This window comes from Colletotrichum abscissum, assembly GCF_030869225.1.
Source record: "Colletotrichum abscissum strain IMI 504890 chromosome Unknown Scaffold_15.1, whole genome shotgun sequence".
Classification (NCBI taxonomy): Eukaryota; Fungi; Ascomycota; class Sordariomycetes; order Glomerellales; family Glomerellaceae; genus Colletotrichum; species Colletotrichum abscissum.
In genome coordinates, this window is record NW_026850043.1 from 141,530 (window position 1) to 158,517 (window position 16,988).

The 16,988-nt window shown below is 50.0% G+C and overlaps 7 protein-coding genes across 7 annotated transcripts; 5 read left to right on the forward strand and 2 right to left on the reverse strand.

The window, feature by feature from the left end:
* Positions 1–264: 264 nt before the first annotated feature.
* Positions 265–1,041, forward strand: CABS01_07006 (uncharacterized protein; the record flags this gene model as incomplete). The annotated part of the gene is made up of 1 exon (XM_060540370.1): positions 265–1,041. The coding sequence occupies one exon, from the start codon at positions 265–267 to the stop codon at positions 1,039–1,041; it is 777 nt and encodes a 258-aa protein (XP_060403255.1).
* Positions 1,042–1,951: 910 nt separating this feature from the next.
* CABS01_07007 (uncharacterized protein) lies at positions 1,952–3,942 on the forward strand (the record flags this gene model as incomplete). The annotated part of the gene is made up of 2 exons (XM_060540371.1): positions 1,952–2,538; positions 2,610–3,942. The coding sequence occupies 2 exons, from the start codon at positions 1,952–1,954 to the stop codon at positions 3,940–3,942; spliced, it is 1,920 nt and encodes a 639-aa protein (XP_060403256.1).
* A 280-nt stretch (positions 3,943–4,222) lies between these two features.
* On the reverse strand, positions 4,223–5,375 carry CABS01_07008 (amino acid transporter; the record flags this gene model as incomplete). Its single annotated transcript, XM_060540372.1, has 4 exons — positions 4,223–4,540; positions 4,600–4,995; positions 5,054–5,207; positions 5,269–5,375. The coding sequence occupies 4 exons, from the start codon at positions 5,373–5,375 to the stop codon at positions 4,223–4,225; spliced, it is 975 nt and encodes a 324-aa protein (XP_060403257.1).
* Positions 5,376–7,451: 2,076 nt separating this feature from the next.
* CABS01_07009 (uncharacterized protein) lies at positions 7,452–8,525 on the reverse strand (the record flags this gene model as incomplete). Its single annotated transcript, XM_060540373.1, has 1 exon — positions 7,452–8,525. The coding sequence occupies one exon, from the start codon at positions 8,523–8,525 to the stop codon at positions 7,452–7,454; it is 1,074 nt and encodes a 357-aa protein (XP_060403258.1).
* Positions 8,526–9,516: 991 nt separating this feature from the next.
* Positions 9,517–10,674, forward strand: CABS01_07010 (uncharacterized protein; the record flags this gene model as incomplete). Its single annotated transcript, XM_060540374.1, has 1 exon — positions 9,517–10,674. The coding sequence occupies one exon, from the start codon at positions 9,517–9,519 to the stop codon at positions 10,672–10,674; it is 1,158 nt and encodes a 385-aa protein (XP_060403259.1).
* Positions 10,675–11,510: 836 nt separating this feature from the next.
* CABS01_07011 (beta-lactamase) lies at positions 11,511–12,568 on the forward strand (the record flags this gene model as incomplete). Its single annotated transcript, XM_060540375.1, has 2 exons — positions 11,511–11,599; positions 11,650–12,568. The coding sequence occupies 2 exons, from the start codon at positions 11,511–11,513 to the stop codon at positions 12,566–12,568; spliced, it is 1,008 nt and encodes a 335-aa protein (XP_060403260.1).
* Positions 12,569–13,743: 1,175 nt separating this feature from the next.
* Positions 13,744–14,556, forward strand: CABS01_07012 (methyltransferase domain-containing protein; the record flags this gene model as incomplete). The annotated part of the gene is made up of 1 exon (XM_060540376.1): positions 13,744–14,556. The coding sequence occupies one exon, from the start codon at positions 13,744–13,746 to the stop codon at positions 14,554–14,556; it is 813 nt and encodes a 270-aa protein (XP_060403261.1).
* Positions 14,557–16,988: the final 2,432 nt, after the last annotated feature.

A 16,988-nucleotide genomic window follows, 5' to 3' on the forward strand; every position in this document is an offset into this window, starting at 1 on the left:
ATTAGAGTGATCCTGACCGGGACTCCTGCTTGTCAGAGTTCTTTGCTCGAGTCCATGACAATGTTGACATTGTAATCGTTCAGTCTTCCAGGGCGCGTCCACAATTTTCTTTTAAAATCTCCGCTCTCCACGGTCTTCTCCAGATCAGCATTCTTTTTGGGGGCAAAAACGTCTGGCACAGCCTCAGTTGACAGTTGTTGGTCCGTCGATCGCGAACACTTCGCCGTTACACTCATTTACAACTACACTCATTTACCAGCAACCATGTTCTCTCAGCGCCTCTTGTGGCTTGGTGCCACCCTTCTGGCCTCGTGCTCCCAGCTTGCCAGCGCCGAGTTGCCCGCCGACGCCATCGAGCTCGATCTTGTCTTCCCTCGTGGCGATGGCAAATATGCCGAGACCACCAACGGCTACCCTGTCCTCCTCAACGTCCAGAACCCCGACGTCGCGTACAAGTACGGCCACAACTTTGTCTGGGATATCTACTCGAGAAATAAGAACTCGTACATGCGCACCGCCGCCCACGGCATTTTGGGCGCTTCCATCGGAAACGACAGCACCTTTGGCAACGGCCCGCACCTCGAGGTTGGCAAGACCGGTCACCTCGCTGCAGGCGACTACACATTCGCCTGGGTCTTTGGCATGGGCGCCCAATGCGAGTTCACCGAGCAACCCGACTACAGCGAGTTCAACCTGAATCCGCGCATCGCCAACGGTAGCTTTGACTTCACCGTCGAGACCAGCGGTAAGGAGCCGACTTTCACCACTTGCCCGAGCGCTATTGGCAGCATGAGCTACGTTTCCACGACGACATACAACTCCGAGGCCACCAGCGTCTGTGCCGTCACCGCTTCCGTCACCCACGATTCGCAACCCTGCTCCGCTACCGTCAGCAACGACCAAGCTACTAGCGTTTACAGCGAGCTTGGATATGCTCGCGCAACAGGATCTTCCGGAGCCGCATCGCTCAACTCGAACTTGCCCTCGTCTCATTTCGCTCTCATTGCCGGTGTATTCGCAGCGGTTGTAATTCTGGTATAAGCGCGGTAAACGACCTCCGTCGCAGATGCAATTCACAGAGAGACGCGCCAATGATGTTACGAAGAGCGGCAGCTGAAAGCGATGGGCATTACGACCTGCCCGATTAGCAGCCCTATGAACACTTCAATTCTTTGCTCTGCGAGGATGGGGGGCTGAGTAGCCACAGCGCATGCAGGCTGTATCAACAGTACTCCGTACCTTATCAAAGTTTGCTGTGCCGTTCACGTCTGCCTTGGACTGGCCCATCGTGCAGGCGGCACAGTCCTGGTTCCCATCCACGTTGCTACCCCTCGCGGTACAGCACAGCAACCAAAAATAAGCCATAGATCTGCAAAAGGCGCAGTCAGAGATGGATCTGGTCCTCCGGGAGAGGCTTCGGGTGGTCAGGCTTGATGCGGGCAAGGGACCTAAGTGACAAGATACCGCTCCTCGAGAGAGACATTTCCCCAACCACCAACATCTTCGTGCAAGGGTTGAACGGGTTGGTTCAGCCCCCAAAGGCCCAGATCACTTCCTTGCTCGGCGTCACATCCTCCACCATCAATGTCAGCCAATGATGGAGCATGTCGGCTCACGTTAGCATTCAAAAACCTTGAAAAATACAACGGCATTCGTCCCACTCTTCCCAAAGTTCCCATGTAATGTATGTGATATGCGGCATCGCAGTTGGTCCGCACATGTGCATGTAAGCACTGCAGACTTCCAACTCAAGTAGCAGTCACGCTACAATGCCCAGGCTTCAAAAATCTGTCAAGCTTTCTCGGCGTGTTTCCAAGTACTTGAGGCTCCCCGGTCCCAAGCCACCATGCAACTTTCCGTATGTTTGCTTTTGTGCCCGTATTCCTTTATCTTCATGCACTGAGCCTTTCTGACAGCTGCGACCTCGATCGAGACCCGGCAAACAGCAAACATGTCACACAGACAACACTCGCACAATGTGAGCACAAGCTCGGCTGACACGATTTATGTCGAGCAACCGACAAGCCCCTTCATCCCTGGATCTGACAAGAGACAAAGTCTGGGATCGTACAAGGCGTACCAATCAACGTTTGTTTCTGTCGATGACGTCTCTCCCAGCGAGCCTGCTTTGAGCAGCAACGGAGAATCTAGACGCTCTGTTCCCTCACGCTGGAGCAGAATCTCCGAGAAATCACACATCAAGTCCGAAACGTTCTCGCCATCTGGCTCTTGGACTTTTGAGATTGTCAGTCTTTGTGTGACCATCCTTGCCTCAGCCGCCATCATTGGTGTTCTCGCAGCATACGACGGGAAGCCACTAGTGTCATGGCACTTTCAAATCACTATCAACGCCGTTATTGCCCTGTTGGCTACCATTGCAACTGCGACTATGGCCCTCGTCCTTTCCAGTGGCATCTCTCAATTGAAATGGATTCATTTCAAGACTCGCCGCGAGCCGTTGTCGGATATGGAGGTGTTCGATGATGCCAGTCGAGGAACCTGGGGAGCTCTCATGATGCTCATTAAGCTTAGAGGAGGGTAAGTAGGATATGATTGTCAATGGCTTCGACCCACGTAAACACATTCAGCTGATTTGAAGTCCCGTATAGTCTTCTTGGTTCTTTTGGCGCGTTCGTTGCCATCTTGACCCTAGCATTCAGCCCCTTTGCCCAACAAATTGCCACGTTCCACGCACGCACGACCAACACTACAAAAGGAGCCATCAACCTCCGAGCAGAGGAATACTTGATCGCTCTGAGCAGTCAGACTGCATCTGAAGGCTTCATTCCGATTCTTCCTTTCAAGGCGGCCGTGTACAATGGTCTCTTTGCTGAGAACGGTAAGCCCTGGCTGAGCCTCCCTGTCAACTGCCAGACAGGTAACTGTACTTGGGAGCCTTTCGAGACTCTCGGTGTCTGCAACACCTGCGTTGACATGTCTGAGTTCATGACGCGATCATGTGAGGACGGATCGATCCCTGAAGGCGACATGACAGAGTGCGGCTGGTCAGTCCCAGTAGGTGCTCGCCTTAAGACACATGCCGACGTGTTCAGCATGACACCAATCTTCCCTCAAGGTCTTGGAGATTTGTCCTACTCGACCATCATGAAGCTTGTATTTATGGGCACTGAAAGACAAGGGGGTGTCGCTGGTGCCCTTGCACCCTGGGCTCGCCAGTGCACCCTTCAAGCCTGTGTACAAACTCTGGACTCCGAAATCGTCAACGGCGAGCTGAAAGAGACCATTATCCATACCAGCACCAACGATTCCTTCGCCACAGCAACCCAAGACACACTTGAGCCCATTTACATCTCGGGCCAGAGTGGCAATGAGTCCTATCCGATTGACATGAAAGTCATGATGGGCGTACGTTCGTGGTTCTCGGACCTGTTCCAAAATGGGTCGGCCTCGCGTAATGAAGAGGTCATCAACAAGACTATTACGACTCCAGACAATGTTATAGTCAATCTCACCGTCGGTATTTCCAGCGGCGAGACATTCTTTGATACCGACATTGTCCAGGCCTTTTACTGGAACTACTACGAGTACCCAACAGGGATTGATATGCTCATGAACGATCTTGCAACCAGTGTCACCGTCAGTTTCAGGAGCTTTAATGGCACCGATGTTATTGGCATAGCGCACACTGTTGAGAGCTACGTCCATGTCGAGTGGAGTTTTCTAGCGGTTCCGCTCCTCACTGTCTTGTTGACTACTCTTTTCTTGATCGCGGCGATCTACCAGACGTACCGCCAAAAGGCTAGTCTATGGAAGAGCAGTGTACTTGCAACCTTGGTTCACGGTCTAGATGGAAATGCCAGGGAAAGACTCGAGGACCTTGGTGGCTTAAAAGAGCAGCAAAAAGAGGCTAAGTCTGTGAGAGTGCAGCTGGATGACGGTGACGGTGGACTATTGAGGCTATCCAAGTACGATGATATCTGAGTTCCCATCTGAGGTTGATTCTGGGCGATCAAGTTGTCACGGATCTTGGTACTGGGGGGGATTTGTGATCGCCAAGTTTGGTGTATTCGCTTATACGCTCTTTACGACTTTAATGATAATGATAATGGCTAGAGACGTCTTAGGTTCCATCTTGACCGGTGTTGAATAAAGATGAAATCGCTTATGTTGCTAAGCTCTGTTTTTTACAGATGAAAACTCTATATAACCCTTTCCATGGCCATCCATTCCACTCATAGGCAAGTAGTAACTTTTGAATTCTTTAAACGTACTCGGCGCAGATGAGGTCACCTCCAATATCCATTACCTCTCTGATAGTTGCGTTGGGCATAATATCGACCATCCACAGGTTGTGGTTCAAAGTGGTTTCGTTGCCACCGTCGCCAAAATAGTCCGTCAGGGCCGCACTGGGGTACTCCATGCCGTTCTGGGTAAGATAGCTGGTAAGAGGGATGTTGCGGCCTCCCATGTCCGTCAAGCGGGAGCTGTTGACCTGCTGCCACTCCCACCAGAGACGGTCGAGATTGGTGTGGTGCAGGAAGAAGAGCGGCTCGCCAGGGCTGCCAACGACATCGAGCATCTGAAGAGATCGTGTCAGCTTTGATCACACTTACATCGGCGGGGAAGGGGGTTACTAACGGTTCCACCGACTGCAGAGTGGCCCGCGGTGTGAGGGTTGACCTGGTAGCATTCGAAAGCCGCCGTGTAGTTCTCAGAAGCGAAGCACTCATCAATGTACTGCTGCTGTCCGGTCTGAAAGCCGTTTGAGTTGAATGAGCGGGTCAAGCAATCTTCAGCATAGTTGGAGGTGGAGTTGATGTGGAGAGTCAGGTTGACGAAGGGGCCGTCAGTGACACATCCACCGTCGCTGTCACCGCCGAAGCCGGTGTCGGGATCAAATACAACGGAGGTGTTGAGTGAGTCCATGTCCAAGACCTCGTTCCAGTACGGCTGGCCACCCTCGTAGCCACACTCGGACTGGAGGAGATACTCGTGGACACGCATGAAGTAGCGGTGCCAAGGAAGGAAAGATCCCTAAAGATTAAGTATTAGCCAAGCTTTCTCTTGCTACACTGAACTTCATTGTGCATACAGTGTTGTGAATGATGTTGGATTGAGTGATGTGTGCCCAGTCAAGCTCATCCCAGCGGTTGATGGCGCCTTCGATGGAGGTCTTAGCTGCAGTAGACTGGAGGCAGAGCTCGGCATCGATGTAAGCCTTCTTCTCAGTATCGGTCATGTTGTTCCTGTTCTTGGCTTTAGCTCCAGATTCCTTGGTTGAGTTCTAGAAAATTATGAAGTTCTTACCATGCTTTTCTCTGAGACTTGCTCGTGCAAGTGGTGTTCCAGGAAGCGGCGGCTGCCAAGCCTGTGGTCGCGAGGAGCGAGACTAGCGAGCGAAGAGTGACAGTCATTATGGCTGTTGTTCAAAGAGTGAAGAAATCGAAAAGTAAAGACTGGAGTGCGATCCTCGGATTTAGGCTGAGATGCTGAGTGGTGATGAGAAAAAAATGTCGATCATCTCGGCAGCCACCTGGGTTTATAACCTTTTTCTTTCATTCATCAATATCACAAACTCTTTCCTCCATCTTCTCAAGCAGAGCCGCGATGTTAGACATGGGGATGTGAGTGTGCACTGCGCAATCGGCCAATGCGCCTCACTTGGCAGACCGCGTCACCCTTGCTTCGTTCGGACGAACCGTAAATTTTACCCACTTCCCGTCCTGTTTCTCCTATTTTGCGGAGTGACCACCACAACAGCCATGTGGGATGTGCCATTGATGCTTAAAGCTGCCCCTGACTAAGAACCAGAATAGAACTGAGCTCCCCACAGATATTCGTAACGGCCTCCCTTTCTTTTGAATGAGCGGTGCGCAACCCTTGACCGTGGCACCGTGCTGTGAACTCTGGCGAAGGCGATTACGTTGTCTCGGGTTGAGCGGCGCGGCGGCAGTCACATCGTGGGATTAATCCCACAGGGAAGCTCCTACGAGCTCACTCCTGGAGACGTAGACGCATACTTAGCTTGGGGGAAATTGTATCCAGTAGATACCCTGCCTATCATGCACGGCAGTTGAGAGGGCCTAGCTGCCCACTCGCCGCGTCATTCTGGCGCAGTCAACAAGCATGGGCGAGTTATCAGATCAATCTTCGTGGTGACATACATTTGGTCGCCTCCACAATTACCTAAGGCGAAAGACACGACAGCTAGAAGCGCTTCATCTTACCGCAGGGATGATCACTTTGGCACGCAGCTGAAACTCAAAGAGCGACTGAGAGAACATTGTACCAAACAATTGCAAATTCAAGACGACTTCTGGACCAATTGGTAGTTGAATGCCAATGGAGGGGGGATGCGAAGAAAGACAAGCTTCTTATTAGCATCGCCAGGTCTTGGCGCAAAGTTGGTTTACTGAACGCGGCCGGGTCGTCCCTTCTCCCCGGATCAGACAGACATTACTTGCAGTCGTGGGTGCGCTTTGACTACATCAACCACGTTACATTTAGACGACACGTCCTTGTTAATATGAAGAGGCGCATCATCAGGCTGAGTAGGAACTTCAGTGGCTGGGTCGAGAACCGTTCAAGGGCCTGTCGAAACATGGACCTAGCGAGATCGGCCCAGACGCAAACCTGATATGCACATCCGCTAGCTTTTTCTTTCAAAGTGTATGCTGCCGGCCTAAGATGAATACGTCGAGGTTGCTTAGTGGTATCCGGTTGCTGTATGCAATGACCCGTAATATGCGTTCTTCCAATTCATTGTGCACTGGCTGTCTAGAGACTGAGCATGTTTTCCTCAACTTAGGAAATGCCCCTGTCAGGCACTCCACCGCCTAAACACAACTACAATCCGCAGACTTTAGCTATGTTGACTTTGCATACCTATTGCATTCTTTGCAAGGCTAAACAAGAAGAACCAAAGGAAATGCTGGACTGTGATAGTTTGACAATCTTTGAATACGAAAACCACCCCTGTCCAAGGAATGCCGATCGGACTGCGCGTCAGGCCCACCGGCGTCCGGCGGGCGCATTGAGCCAAACGCTATTAGATAAGTATCCGTGGACTTTCTCGTCAAGTGGGAGGCATGCCAAGATGCCAAACCCTCTATTTCCACACATGTGGAATGCCCTATCGACGGGTTTTTCGGTTAACAAAAGTCATCTGTATCCTTGGCCCCTTGGCGAATGTCCGTCCTCACACTTTCAAGTCTGACAAGTTGCGGCCATCTTCGAGGCTGTGCTTAGATCGAGAGTTGTACTATCTCCCTGTCTCGGTTTCCGAAACTAACACCAGCCTCTGGCGAATCAATCCGACATTGGCTCGCCTTCCGCCCGACTATGAAGGTCAAACTTCGGCGACCGCGATTAGCGCGGCAAAGACACTCAAGAAAGTCCACAATGCCTAACGATTGACGACAACAGTCCAACGAGCCATTCTCTCATATAATCACCATTGTCACTCGAGTTGGTCTATCAACACAGTGGTCCTACTTGAGCTCTTGAATTCTGGGCAAAGAGATAAATCTCATAACGCCAGTGACAGGCGAGCAGTTCAGGTACTCGAACGTTGCCTCTCCCTTCTTTAGTACCGAGACCTCATGCCAGGTCCGAAACTTCCTTGACTCTCCCCACGTTTTCGCGTGTTTGATGGCTCCAATGTATATAGCCAGGTGAGAGCGATGCGTTTTGGACCACTCTTCCAATGCACTCAGGTTCGTGAAGAACCCAGCACCGCAGGTCTCCTTCTTGGTATAGCCATCGGCGTCTCTGTTGCCCAAGAATCGCAATCCCATAGCACCACCTTTCTCACGATTTCCCCACAGGTATCCCAAGCCCGCCCTCAAGGTCGGTTCCAGCTCCGTCTCGTATGACTGTGCCTCTTCAACGCAACAGTTTTCCCAAAATTGACCGGATCGGATGTGAACAATATTGTCGTAGTTTGTTCCAATTAAGTGCTGTCCTAGTCCGATCGGGATATCTTCTGGCTTTGACGCCTTCGCATCTCCACCCTGTTCAAAAAGGTCATGAGCGGAGGCCGGAATTCGATCTCTTGCCGCTCCCCAATATGCTGACAGCTGATGCTCTTTTGTACCAGTCTTCGGTAGCCTGGCCAGACCAGGGAGATAGTCGAGTCCAGAGTAATTTGTTTCAAGGCGTGAGATAGGCGTCGTGAAGCTCTCCCTCCATAAACCAACGAGCATTCGGTGTTCTGGCGCGAGTTTGGCGTAAAGAGACGCGATGTCAAGTTTTTGCAGACTTGCTTCTCCTTTTTCAGCATCGTCCCAATAACAGACCCAAACAAATGTGTTCGGGGCGTCATCCCCATCTAAATGGTTGAAGCTCTCGGTTGAAAGCGGTCTATCTTCCGTGTTTGTACTGAGCCATGCCTCAACCGCCTGGACTGCCTGTTTGACGAATGTTGAACTATCAGAAGCGCCGTGATGAGATTGTATACCGATATATGCTGTAAATACTTTCTGTACGTCTTTGCAGAGGGTAAGTTGCCATCGTGGAACCGGCGGCCGATGACGCTCTGGTCGCCGGAGGGGATAAGTTCGCATGTCTGAGGACATTCCCGTTGTCGTGTGATGTCTTGACCGATGTAAAATATCTGAAACATTTGCTCAAGTGGCGGGAAGGTTCAATAAATGTCAAGAGCAGCTCCGTGATGGTGTGAGCATCCGGAATCCAGATTCCAGAACGCAGCTCGACCTCATGGCCGCAGTCCACTGTCAGCAGGCTATTACTAACACTCACTGTCATTGGTGGGAACTCGGAGCTTTTTCTGGCCCCGACGGTTTGGACAAGTCCGCGGGCTCAACAAAGGTGCTCGTGACGCCTGAAGGCGCGCTCTTACGTAAACGGGAAGACCTTCTAGTCATGAGTATCATCTTGGTGAGTACTAGTTAAATATCCAAACTTCCCCAGGCAGAAACAATGCAGTTGCAAGATGAGCGACAGGACTGTCCGTAGCAATCATACGTTTGGCACATTCCGAGGGTAATGTACTTTAGCAACCTAGAGTAACATATTCGTAGCAGGGCAAAGAAGGTACTTAATATGTTCAAGACTTAAGGGAAATACCAAAGATATCAGACCCCCTTTACAGCAGTTTCTCGATAAATGGCGTCCATCTTGAGTTTAATCAGCATACTGATTGGATGTGGTGTTGATTCTCCAAGTATGGAACAGACGGAAAACGAAAGCAGCTGCAGTCCAATGAATAGCAGAGGTCGGCTAAAAGCAAATCTATTACACAAAGATTATGTGTTGAAATCGCCGCAATATGTACAGGTTATAAAGAACATCAAAGAAACTTCCAATCATTACTGCGTAGAGACTTCAGAAGCTTGTTTGTTCAATGCCTACCTACTTTAGGTTTTATACTTGAGTTGCTTGTGGCTCCGGACCACTGCAGTCCTCCTGCAACACTTCGACTCACATAATTATAAACAACAAGGTGTCACCAATCACCAACAATCGAAACTCCCGCTGAAGTATTTCTACCCGATTGCTTTTTAAAGCCATCACCCATAGCTAACCGTAGCAGCCATGTCAGCTACAAGCGCCAAAGGATCCATTCAAAAGCCCACTCGTTCCAGGCCCATCCTGAGGCTCGATATTGCTGCCGCTTTGGGGCTGGGGAAAGTAGGCAAGCCGATCTTGGTCAGGGAATATCAAAGTCCAACATTGACACTAGAATCGGCGAAAAGGGAAGTATCCAAACACCCTCTACCCGAATACCTACCTGACATCGTGGAACAGCAAAATCATTCACGAGAAAGACTTCAACGATCCGGTGACGCGGAGACTCACGACTGTCTTCATTGGGCTTTACAACATACCTACGACAAGCAGCCACGAAACTCATGGGATAGTTGCAGCTGTGTAGGCGGCACTCACGAAATTGACTCGGATTATTTTGAGCCCATGACGGAAGACGAATTTGTTCAGAGACGTGTCAGACTCCACGAGACATACGAAGACCTAGAAGCCTCGACACAAAATCCAGTGAGCACTCAACTTCGTGCTGGAAGTGCAAATGATGAAGTCAGAGAGACTTTAGATATGGACCTCTCTGCTTTTCCTCTTGTACAAAATCGCCTCCAAGAAGTGAATATCACAATCGAAAATCAGAATAACGACCAGTCAATTGAAGATGCAGTTGGGCCAGTGGAACTCTTGGAAGAGTTACAAAATGATCCAGAAGTTGCCGCATCTGTTGTGATGCATGGCCAAGGGAATCAAACAGATGGTGGGACTAACAGTACAGTTGAAGAACCAGAGGTTGGTCGTCGCACTAGATTCCACGAACACTTGGACTCGCTCGATGCACCAGTATTCCGTTTGAGTTTGGCCGGCCTTACTCCTCCTCAGCAGTCGACTCCAATGCTGGAATCCAACTGTGTAATGGGGACAACTTCTTCTGGTAACGATTCCGAGCAAGCTTCCTCTACTTTGCGGCACAAGGGAATATTCATTCCGACTTGGCTATGGTGTGTCTTATGGATCACTCTCATCGGCTTTCTGATAGGTTTCTCCATCATGATGAGCTTGTTCGTTGCTTTGAGACATGAGGGCAAGCTTCATGCCGGAAAGATTTCTCGTTGCAGAACTCTCCAGCCATGCGTGTGCAATATTTCTCCTTCGCCATTCAATGGTGCGCATGGCATGGATGAAAGCATGCTGAACGATGACAGGCCTGAATGAAGTGCGACTAGAAACTTGAGCTTAGGAGCGTCACCATTCGTCGCATGTTTGAAATACAACCTGGAGTTTCCCTGAATAGCCTGAAGGTCTCAATATCACGCATAAACCTCGCAACTTCATCATACAAGTGATGTCGTTGGAGGAAACATTGAGCAGTAAATACAACTTCCTCAAAGACCTCCTGGCTCAATTTTCCCTTGGAACTGTATGCCTGCACTTGATCTTTCCGATACGGCTTTAGTATCTATAAAAACCTGTGGTTCGAGCCACACTGTGACTGGACCTTCCTTGACTTGCTTTCCTCCTGCTCTATCTGGCTCTTTCTACTATCGTATATAAGGCTCGGAACCGTGAGCACTGTCGTGAAAGACGAATAGGTTAATTAACTAAAAGGGCACAATACGAAACAAGCAGAGTTCATCTCATCGGCCGAGAGCTTCCGCCCTATCAAACCCCAGGCTTTACAGAAAGGTTGCATAATTAAGCTCAAGCCCTCGGCTGTCGGTTTCTGAATGAATTGACGAATTCAGACGAAACATGGTTTGGGAACGTTCATCAGCGTTTCATGCCGTTTCATGGCATATACAGTCAGCAATTAAAGACGTGGTAATCATTCGAAGACGTTGAGGCAACGAATTCTTGGCGACTTCACGACGGCATTCAATAAATAGTGACGGTGTCCCTTGAGGCTGCAAAAAAAAGGTCCTTATACCACCTGCTACAATACCCTCCAATCATTTGCAAGATCCAGCATAGAGCTAACATGCTGCCCGTAAGATTTCACGAATTTCCCGCATCTACTTCGCATGGTTCGGAATAATTGCTGATTCCAGTCGATGAAGATTTTGCTTCTGAGCTTCTCCGGCCTTGTCAGCGCCTGCGGGCTTTCCCGACGAGACTCCCTCGTTTCCTTTCCGCCTCTAGGGTATGTTGGAGCAAGTCTCGCATAAGTTCAATCACCTGACAGATGACAAGTATCGTTGGAAGAGCCAGAGGAGGAGATCCGTTACAGAGTCTCCGCATTCTGAATCCCTATCCGGGCATATTTGCTTATTATGATGGGCGTACTGGAGAGCGTTTCGCTTCCGACCAGCCCAATTGGCTCGATGATGGCGCGTTCACGCTGGGAGTATCGTCATATTCCATCATCGACGGCAACGAGGCCATCATATACGACTCTCACATTACTCCCGACCATGCAGGTGCTGTAATGCGTCATGTTCAGAGCCAAGGTGTCACCAAGATGTCGGTGGTGATCAGTCACTTTCACAATGATCACATTGCTGGCACTGAAGTTTTCTCCAAAGGGGGAGCCACAATTGTCGGACATGAAATCACGGCCCGGACAGTGAAGAGGAATACGCAGGACCTTGCTTCTGATAGCCCAGCCATTGTTGCTGTGCCCCCTACGGAGCTCTACACTGGGAAGAAGGAGATGAAGGTGGGCAACCTCTCTGTTGAGTTGCACAATTTCCAAATTCACACTCCTGATGGAACTATTCTTTACATCCCTTCGAAGCAGCTGATCTTCGCCGGTGATACTGTGGAGGATACGGCGACCTTCATCGCTGATGCCAAGAGCTTGCCGATGCATCAGATGGAGCTTCAACGAATGGCGACTTTCCCTATCTCGAAGATCCTGCCTGCACATGGAGAGCCAAACAGGATTGCCATAGGTGGCTACAACTCAACTTTCATCAATGCAACACTTCGGTACATTGCTGCGATGACAGAGGATGTGCCGGAGCCAGCAGCTTGGAACCAACCTTTGTCTCAGGTTGTTGATGCAGACGTCAAAGGCGGGGACTTGATATACTTCGCGCAATACGAGGAAGTGCATCAGAGTAACGCAGATACCATTCGGAGAAGCCGCGGGAGGGGCAAAAATAACTGATGCGACTTAGTAAGGAATAAACTAAAGCATTGTGGTATTTTGAAGTCGGGATTTGCGAGCATGTGGGACTACCCGAGCGAAAACAAAGGGCCCAATTTTGGTTTCAATTTGCTGGAAGATTTTGCATTGAATGGACCCCGGCGTGCTGAGAGAGTACAAGAAGGATGTTCTATTCTGGAGTTACTTTTCTTTTAATTGAGGGAAGAATGATACTTGAAATTAGTGAGATTGGGTGAGATACTGACAGCTGCTCATTAAGACACTTACTTCTATGCGGATGAGACTGTCTCCTACTGTAATTGAGTGTGTGCCAGTGTAGAGATCTAGAGTTTTGGCTCCTCCGCACATCTCATTGTTTGCTTTAAGGCTATGTTCGTGTCTGTTGTACGTCTCTAATTGCCGTGGCGTTTTCAGAAAAGTCGGGGGTCTTACAATTGTAGGTGAGCAACCATAGTCCTCCGTCCATTACTTCATAAAAGTTGAAACTCAATGGCGTTGAGCGTCGATTCCGCAACAAATCTACATTAAGACTAGACGTGTTCAATCGGCAGCCCTCATATCGGTTCCCCCACTCTTGAAGTCGGAGAAGTTCCAAAGACCTTGCGCCTCCGATGCATCCCCCTCATTCTGTCGTACACTCTTTATCTCCGGATCCTCGACTCCATCGAGGTAGACGCTGAGATAACGCCCACTTATGCAACTACAGGGACATGTAACCAATTGTGGCATCATCCTACCTGATAGACAATGTCTCACCGAGGTACGTCAGCTATTTCTTACAAGGTCTCTGGCCTGTCTCACCATAGAAATCTCTCAGCACAGCGGCACTATCATTTTTTTCATCGCGGAACGGAACTCTAATCCCTGGCGGAACGTGTGACCTGTAATGTTCCGCAAGACGAATGTGTGACGTCGATGGTGAAGGCGAGGGGTAAATTGGCGCTACCACTAACAAAACAAGAAGTATCCCAACAGCACCATTCCAGGGCGCGTGCTACCTCCTCATACGGACCAGTACAAAAGGCCAGTGAGTCGTACCCTTTTGCTTAGCCTTGGCTGTAAGCTCGTACTGCCCGGGGACCTGAAGAGACTTTCTGACTCGGCTTCTTGTCTACAATCAGCCGACCAGAACCGAGACCGAGAACCCCGAACCAACTACCGGCCCCTCATTCACCATGCCGTCAATTCGCAATACTGCCTCCGATGTCCCGGACATGAACCTCTACAAGCTCAACCGGGTTCACCGCACGCTTGACAAATTAAAGGAGAAGAACGAATGGGAGGCAGAAGACACAAAGTCCTTTGACTGCATGCACTACCTGGGCGATAGTGCGATCGAAACGGCTGCCAAGTCTTTGGGCCTGCAAGCCGGGGAGCGGGTGCTCGATATCGGATCCGGGTTCGGTGGCACGGGCAGATACCTCTACCGACACTTCGATGCTACGACAGCTGGCATTGAGCTGCAAAAGGAGATTCACGACATTGCTCAGACAATTAACGCAAAATCGGGTGCTGAGGCAAATGCGACATCCACTAACGGCAACTTCCTCAAACTCGACCCAGCTGAAATGGGTGCGCCGTTTGACCACATCGTCTCATTCCTGTGCATCCTGCATATCCCAGAACGAGAAGCCCTGTTCAAGAAAGCACACAGCGTCCTCAAGCCAAGAGGCAAGATGTACATTGAAGACTTCTTTGCCCGAACATCTCTGGACGCCAAGACTCTCGAGGTCTTGAGAAGCTCGGTTTCCTGTCCGGACTTGCCTGACAAAGAGCATTACATTGCAGAGCTCGAGAAAGCTGGGTTCGAGGTCACTGACTGGGTTGATATGTCAACCATCTGGACAGACTTCGTGCATGAGCGTGCTGAAGCCTACAAGAAAGATCCGTCGATAGATGCTGATCTCACCGCATTCTATGATGCCGTTGATGAAGTGTTCTCTGGAGGCCAGGTCGGAGGCACCCGAATTACATGTCAAAGAAAGTAAATGCATCGGTTGCCTGTCTCTATTTTCTACCTTGTTGTGAAAGCTTGTTTATCACAGCTCTGCATAGGGAGATGGTGTTGTTACGGCTTGGACATAATCATGCGGACTATGTCTGCGTGATGTGGGCGTCAGTCTCTGACAGATGCATACAGTCTGGCATCTCATCATGCTTTGGAATTAAATTCTGAAACGTAGCCACGGAGAATTGACTTACACTGGTCAAAAGTGCGGTAGTTTTCTCGCGATAATCCATGCTGCAATTAATCCTCGGTTTCTCCGTTGGGCACCATTACTTAACCTTGGGTCATGAAAGATAATCCGATATTCCGAGAGTGTGCACACATTGGCGCAAGAGACAGCTAGGTCTTCGGCGCCGGGAAATACTTACGTGCCACCCAACCGCAATCCACGCTCCCCGCGGACAATCTTAGTAAATAAGACCCGAGCTTCCTCTTACTTCAAGTGAAGAGCTTCTCGACTCTATCCGTACGTGATTCTTGTTGCAGAGTAGAGCGTCGGCGCAATGTCCAGAATAACTTTAAACTTTACTCAGACACAACAGGCTACTTCCCTCTCCTGTGAACACTCGGTATCCAAAGACACTGCACGCAACATGGGATGACTGGCGAGAACCTCGTGGCTCGGCCAGGGACACTGACACGGCTGCTGTGGGATTTCTTAATAAGGGGCACCCGTACTGCTCGGCATTGTGACAGACACAACTCACACACGCAGCCCACACCCACCCACCTTTTGACACTTTGCGTTCCCCGGAGCTATCCAGGGAGCAGAGTTTGGGTAGCGGTCTCAACTGCACGAATCAGGCAAGTTTCCGGACGGGGAACAGTGCCCTAAAATGGCAAAATAAGAGTACACCGCTAATGACTGTACAGTGTTTCCGTTTAGCAGCGGCGTAGAACCGATAGCGAGCTCTTTTTTTTTTTTTTTTTTCTATCGGCTAGTTTGCGTTTGGGCCACCTCTTTCCGGGGACTTAAGGCAGAAACAATTTAGGAAACATACAACCTCGCAGGAATGCAAAGCGTATTGAAGCTTTCTACACACGTCCCATCCCAGCGAGTTTTCGGTATCGGTCCGAGTTTTCGTAAAACCTGCCATACTATACGAATTTCTGTAAAAGCACTCTGCCATGCGTAGAGTTCGCACTCTGTAGTGATCAGCGTCTGTGTCATGTCAGCTATTAGTGATTACTGAGGAAGGTGATCCTTTACTCGCGCGCCCCTCTTAATGAGAACTTGGCATCACCCGCCCCTCGGTTGGCCAGGGCGAATTTTGATGGAGATTAGTGATCTACGCCTAGTGAGACAGGGATTCAAGTTTGGGACTTTGGAGCCCCGTCTATGGTCGGAGTGCTCCGCCATGCCATGGCCGATTCAAGAAGCGTTCGGCGATGATGTGGACGACGGGTGAAGTCTATGATGGGATTTGCGAGGTTCCACCTCTCAACTGCCGTTTCATCAATTTGCTGATGAGAAGTGTAATCAGCTTATATGAGAAGCTATAGTGTAGGCCAGGTGTTTCAACACAACTCTACGTCTACGATATCAAATCAGGCCCCAGTATCCGTACTGATACGACAGTCTCAATCTGGTACCTACCAAGACAGGCAGGCTCAAACATCTAGATAGTCATCAACGTTCCTGTATGGTGCACAAGAGGCGTAGAACTCGCTAAGCATACGCTCTCACTGACTCAGACTCGCATGATGCGCAACTTGACAGGCCGATAGTGCGGCTGTAGGTATCGATGGCGCAATGCAGGCTGAGAAGGAGACGGCAAATCAGAGCATCCTTCCATCCCAAGCTAGCAATAGCTTGTATTCCCGTATAGCCTATTGCTTTGCCGCCTGGCGGTAGGAATGAGGCACATGAGCTGCTATGAATGCGAAAGTGTGGCGGGCATCCTTCCCATTACTGATTACATGCGTGGCGGGCTGGGATTGGGCGCAAATGGGTATAGTGTTTGTAAGACTTGGCCCTGCAATTGATACACTGACGTTTATGTGTTCGTATGGATACTTAGGTAAAGATGCCGAGACGTGAAATGAACCAAAAGCTTGATTGGCCTGGCGGTGATAATAAGAAGAATGCCCTACGGAGTAGATGGTCGACCTACGGATTACCTCTCCCGAGGTAGGGGCGTACGGTCTCATTAGTCATTCTGTGCCTCCAGCACCCATTCCAGAAGGTTGTTAGTGTTACAGGTAGCATAAAAACAATATGGGTTGTGGAGACCGAATTCCGTCGTTCGGCTGTGTGTGCGTGTGTGTGACCTTGCGTTGGACAGGGCGTTAGAGAAATGCTAGAGCCTAGAGGGGACTGGTTCGCCCCAAACTTGTACAGTAGAGGCACGGGTCCCTTCAAAGTTACAGAGTTGTTCGCTTTCGCAAAAAAAGATCCTTGATTGGGCCCCA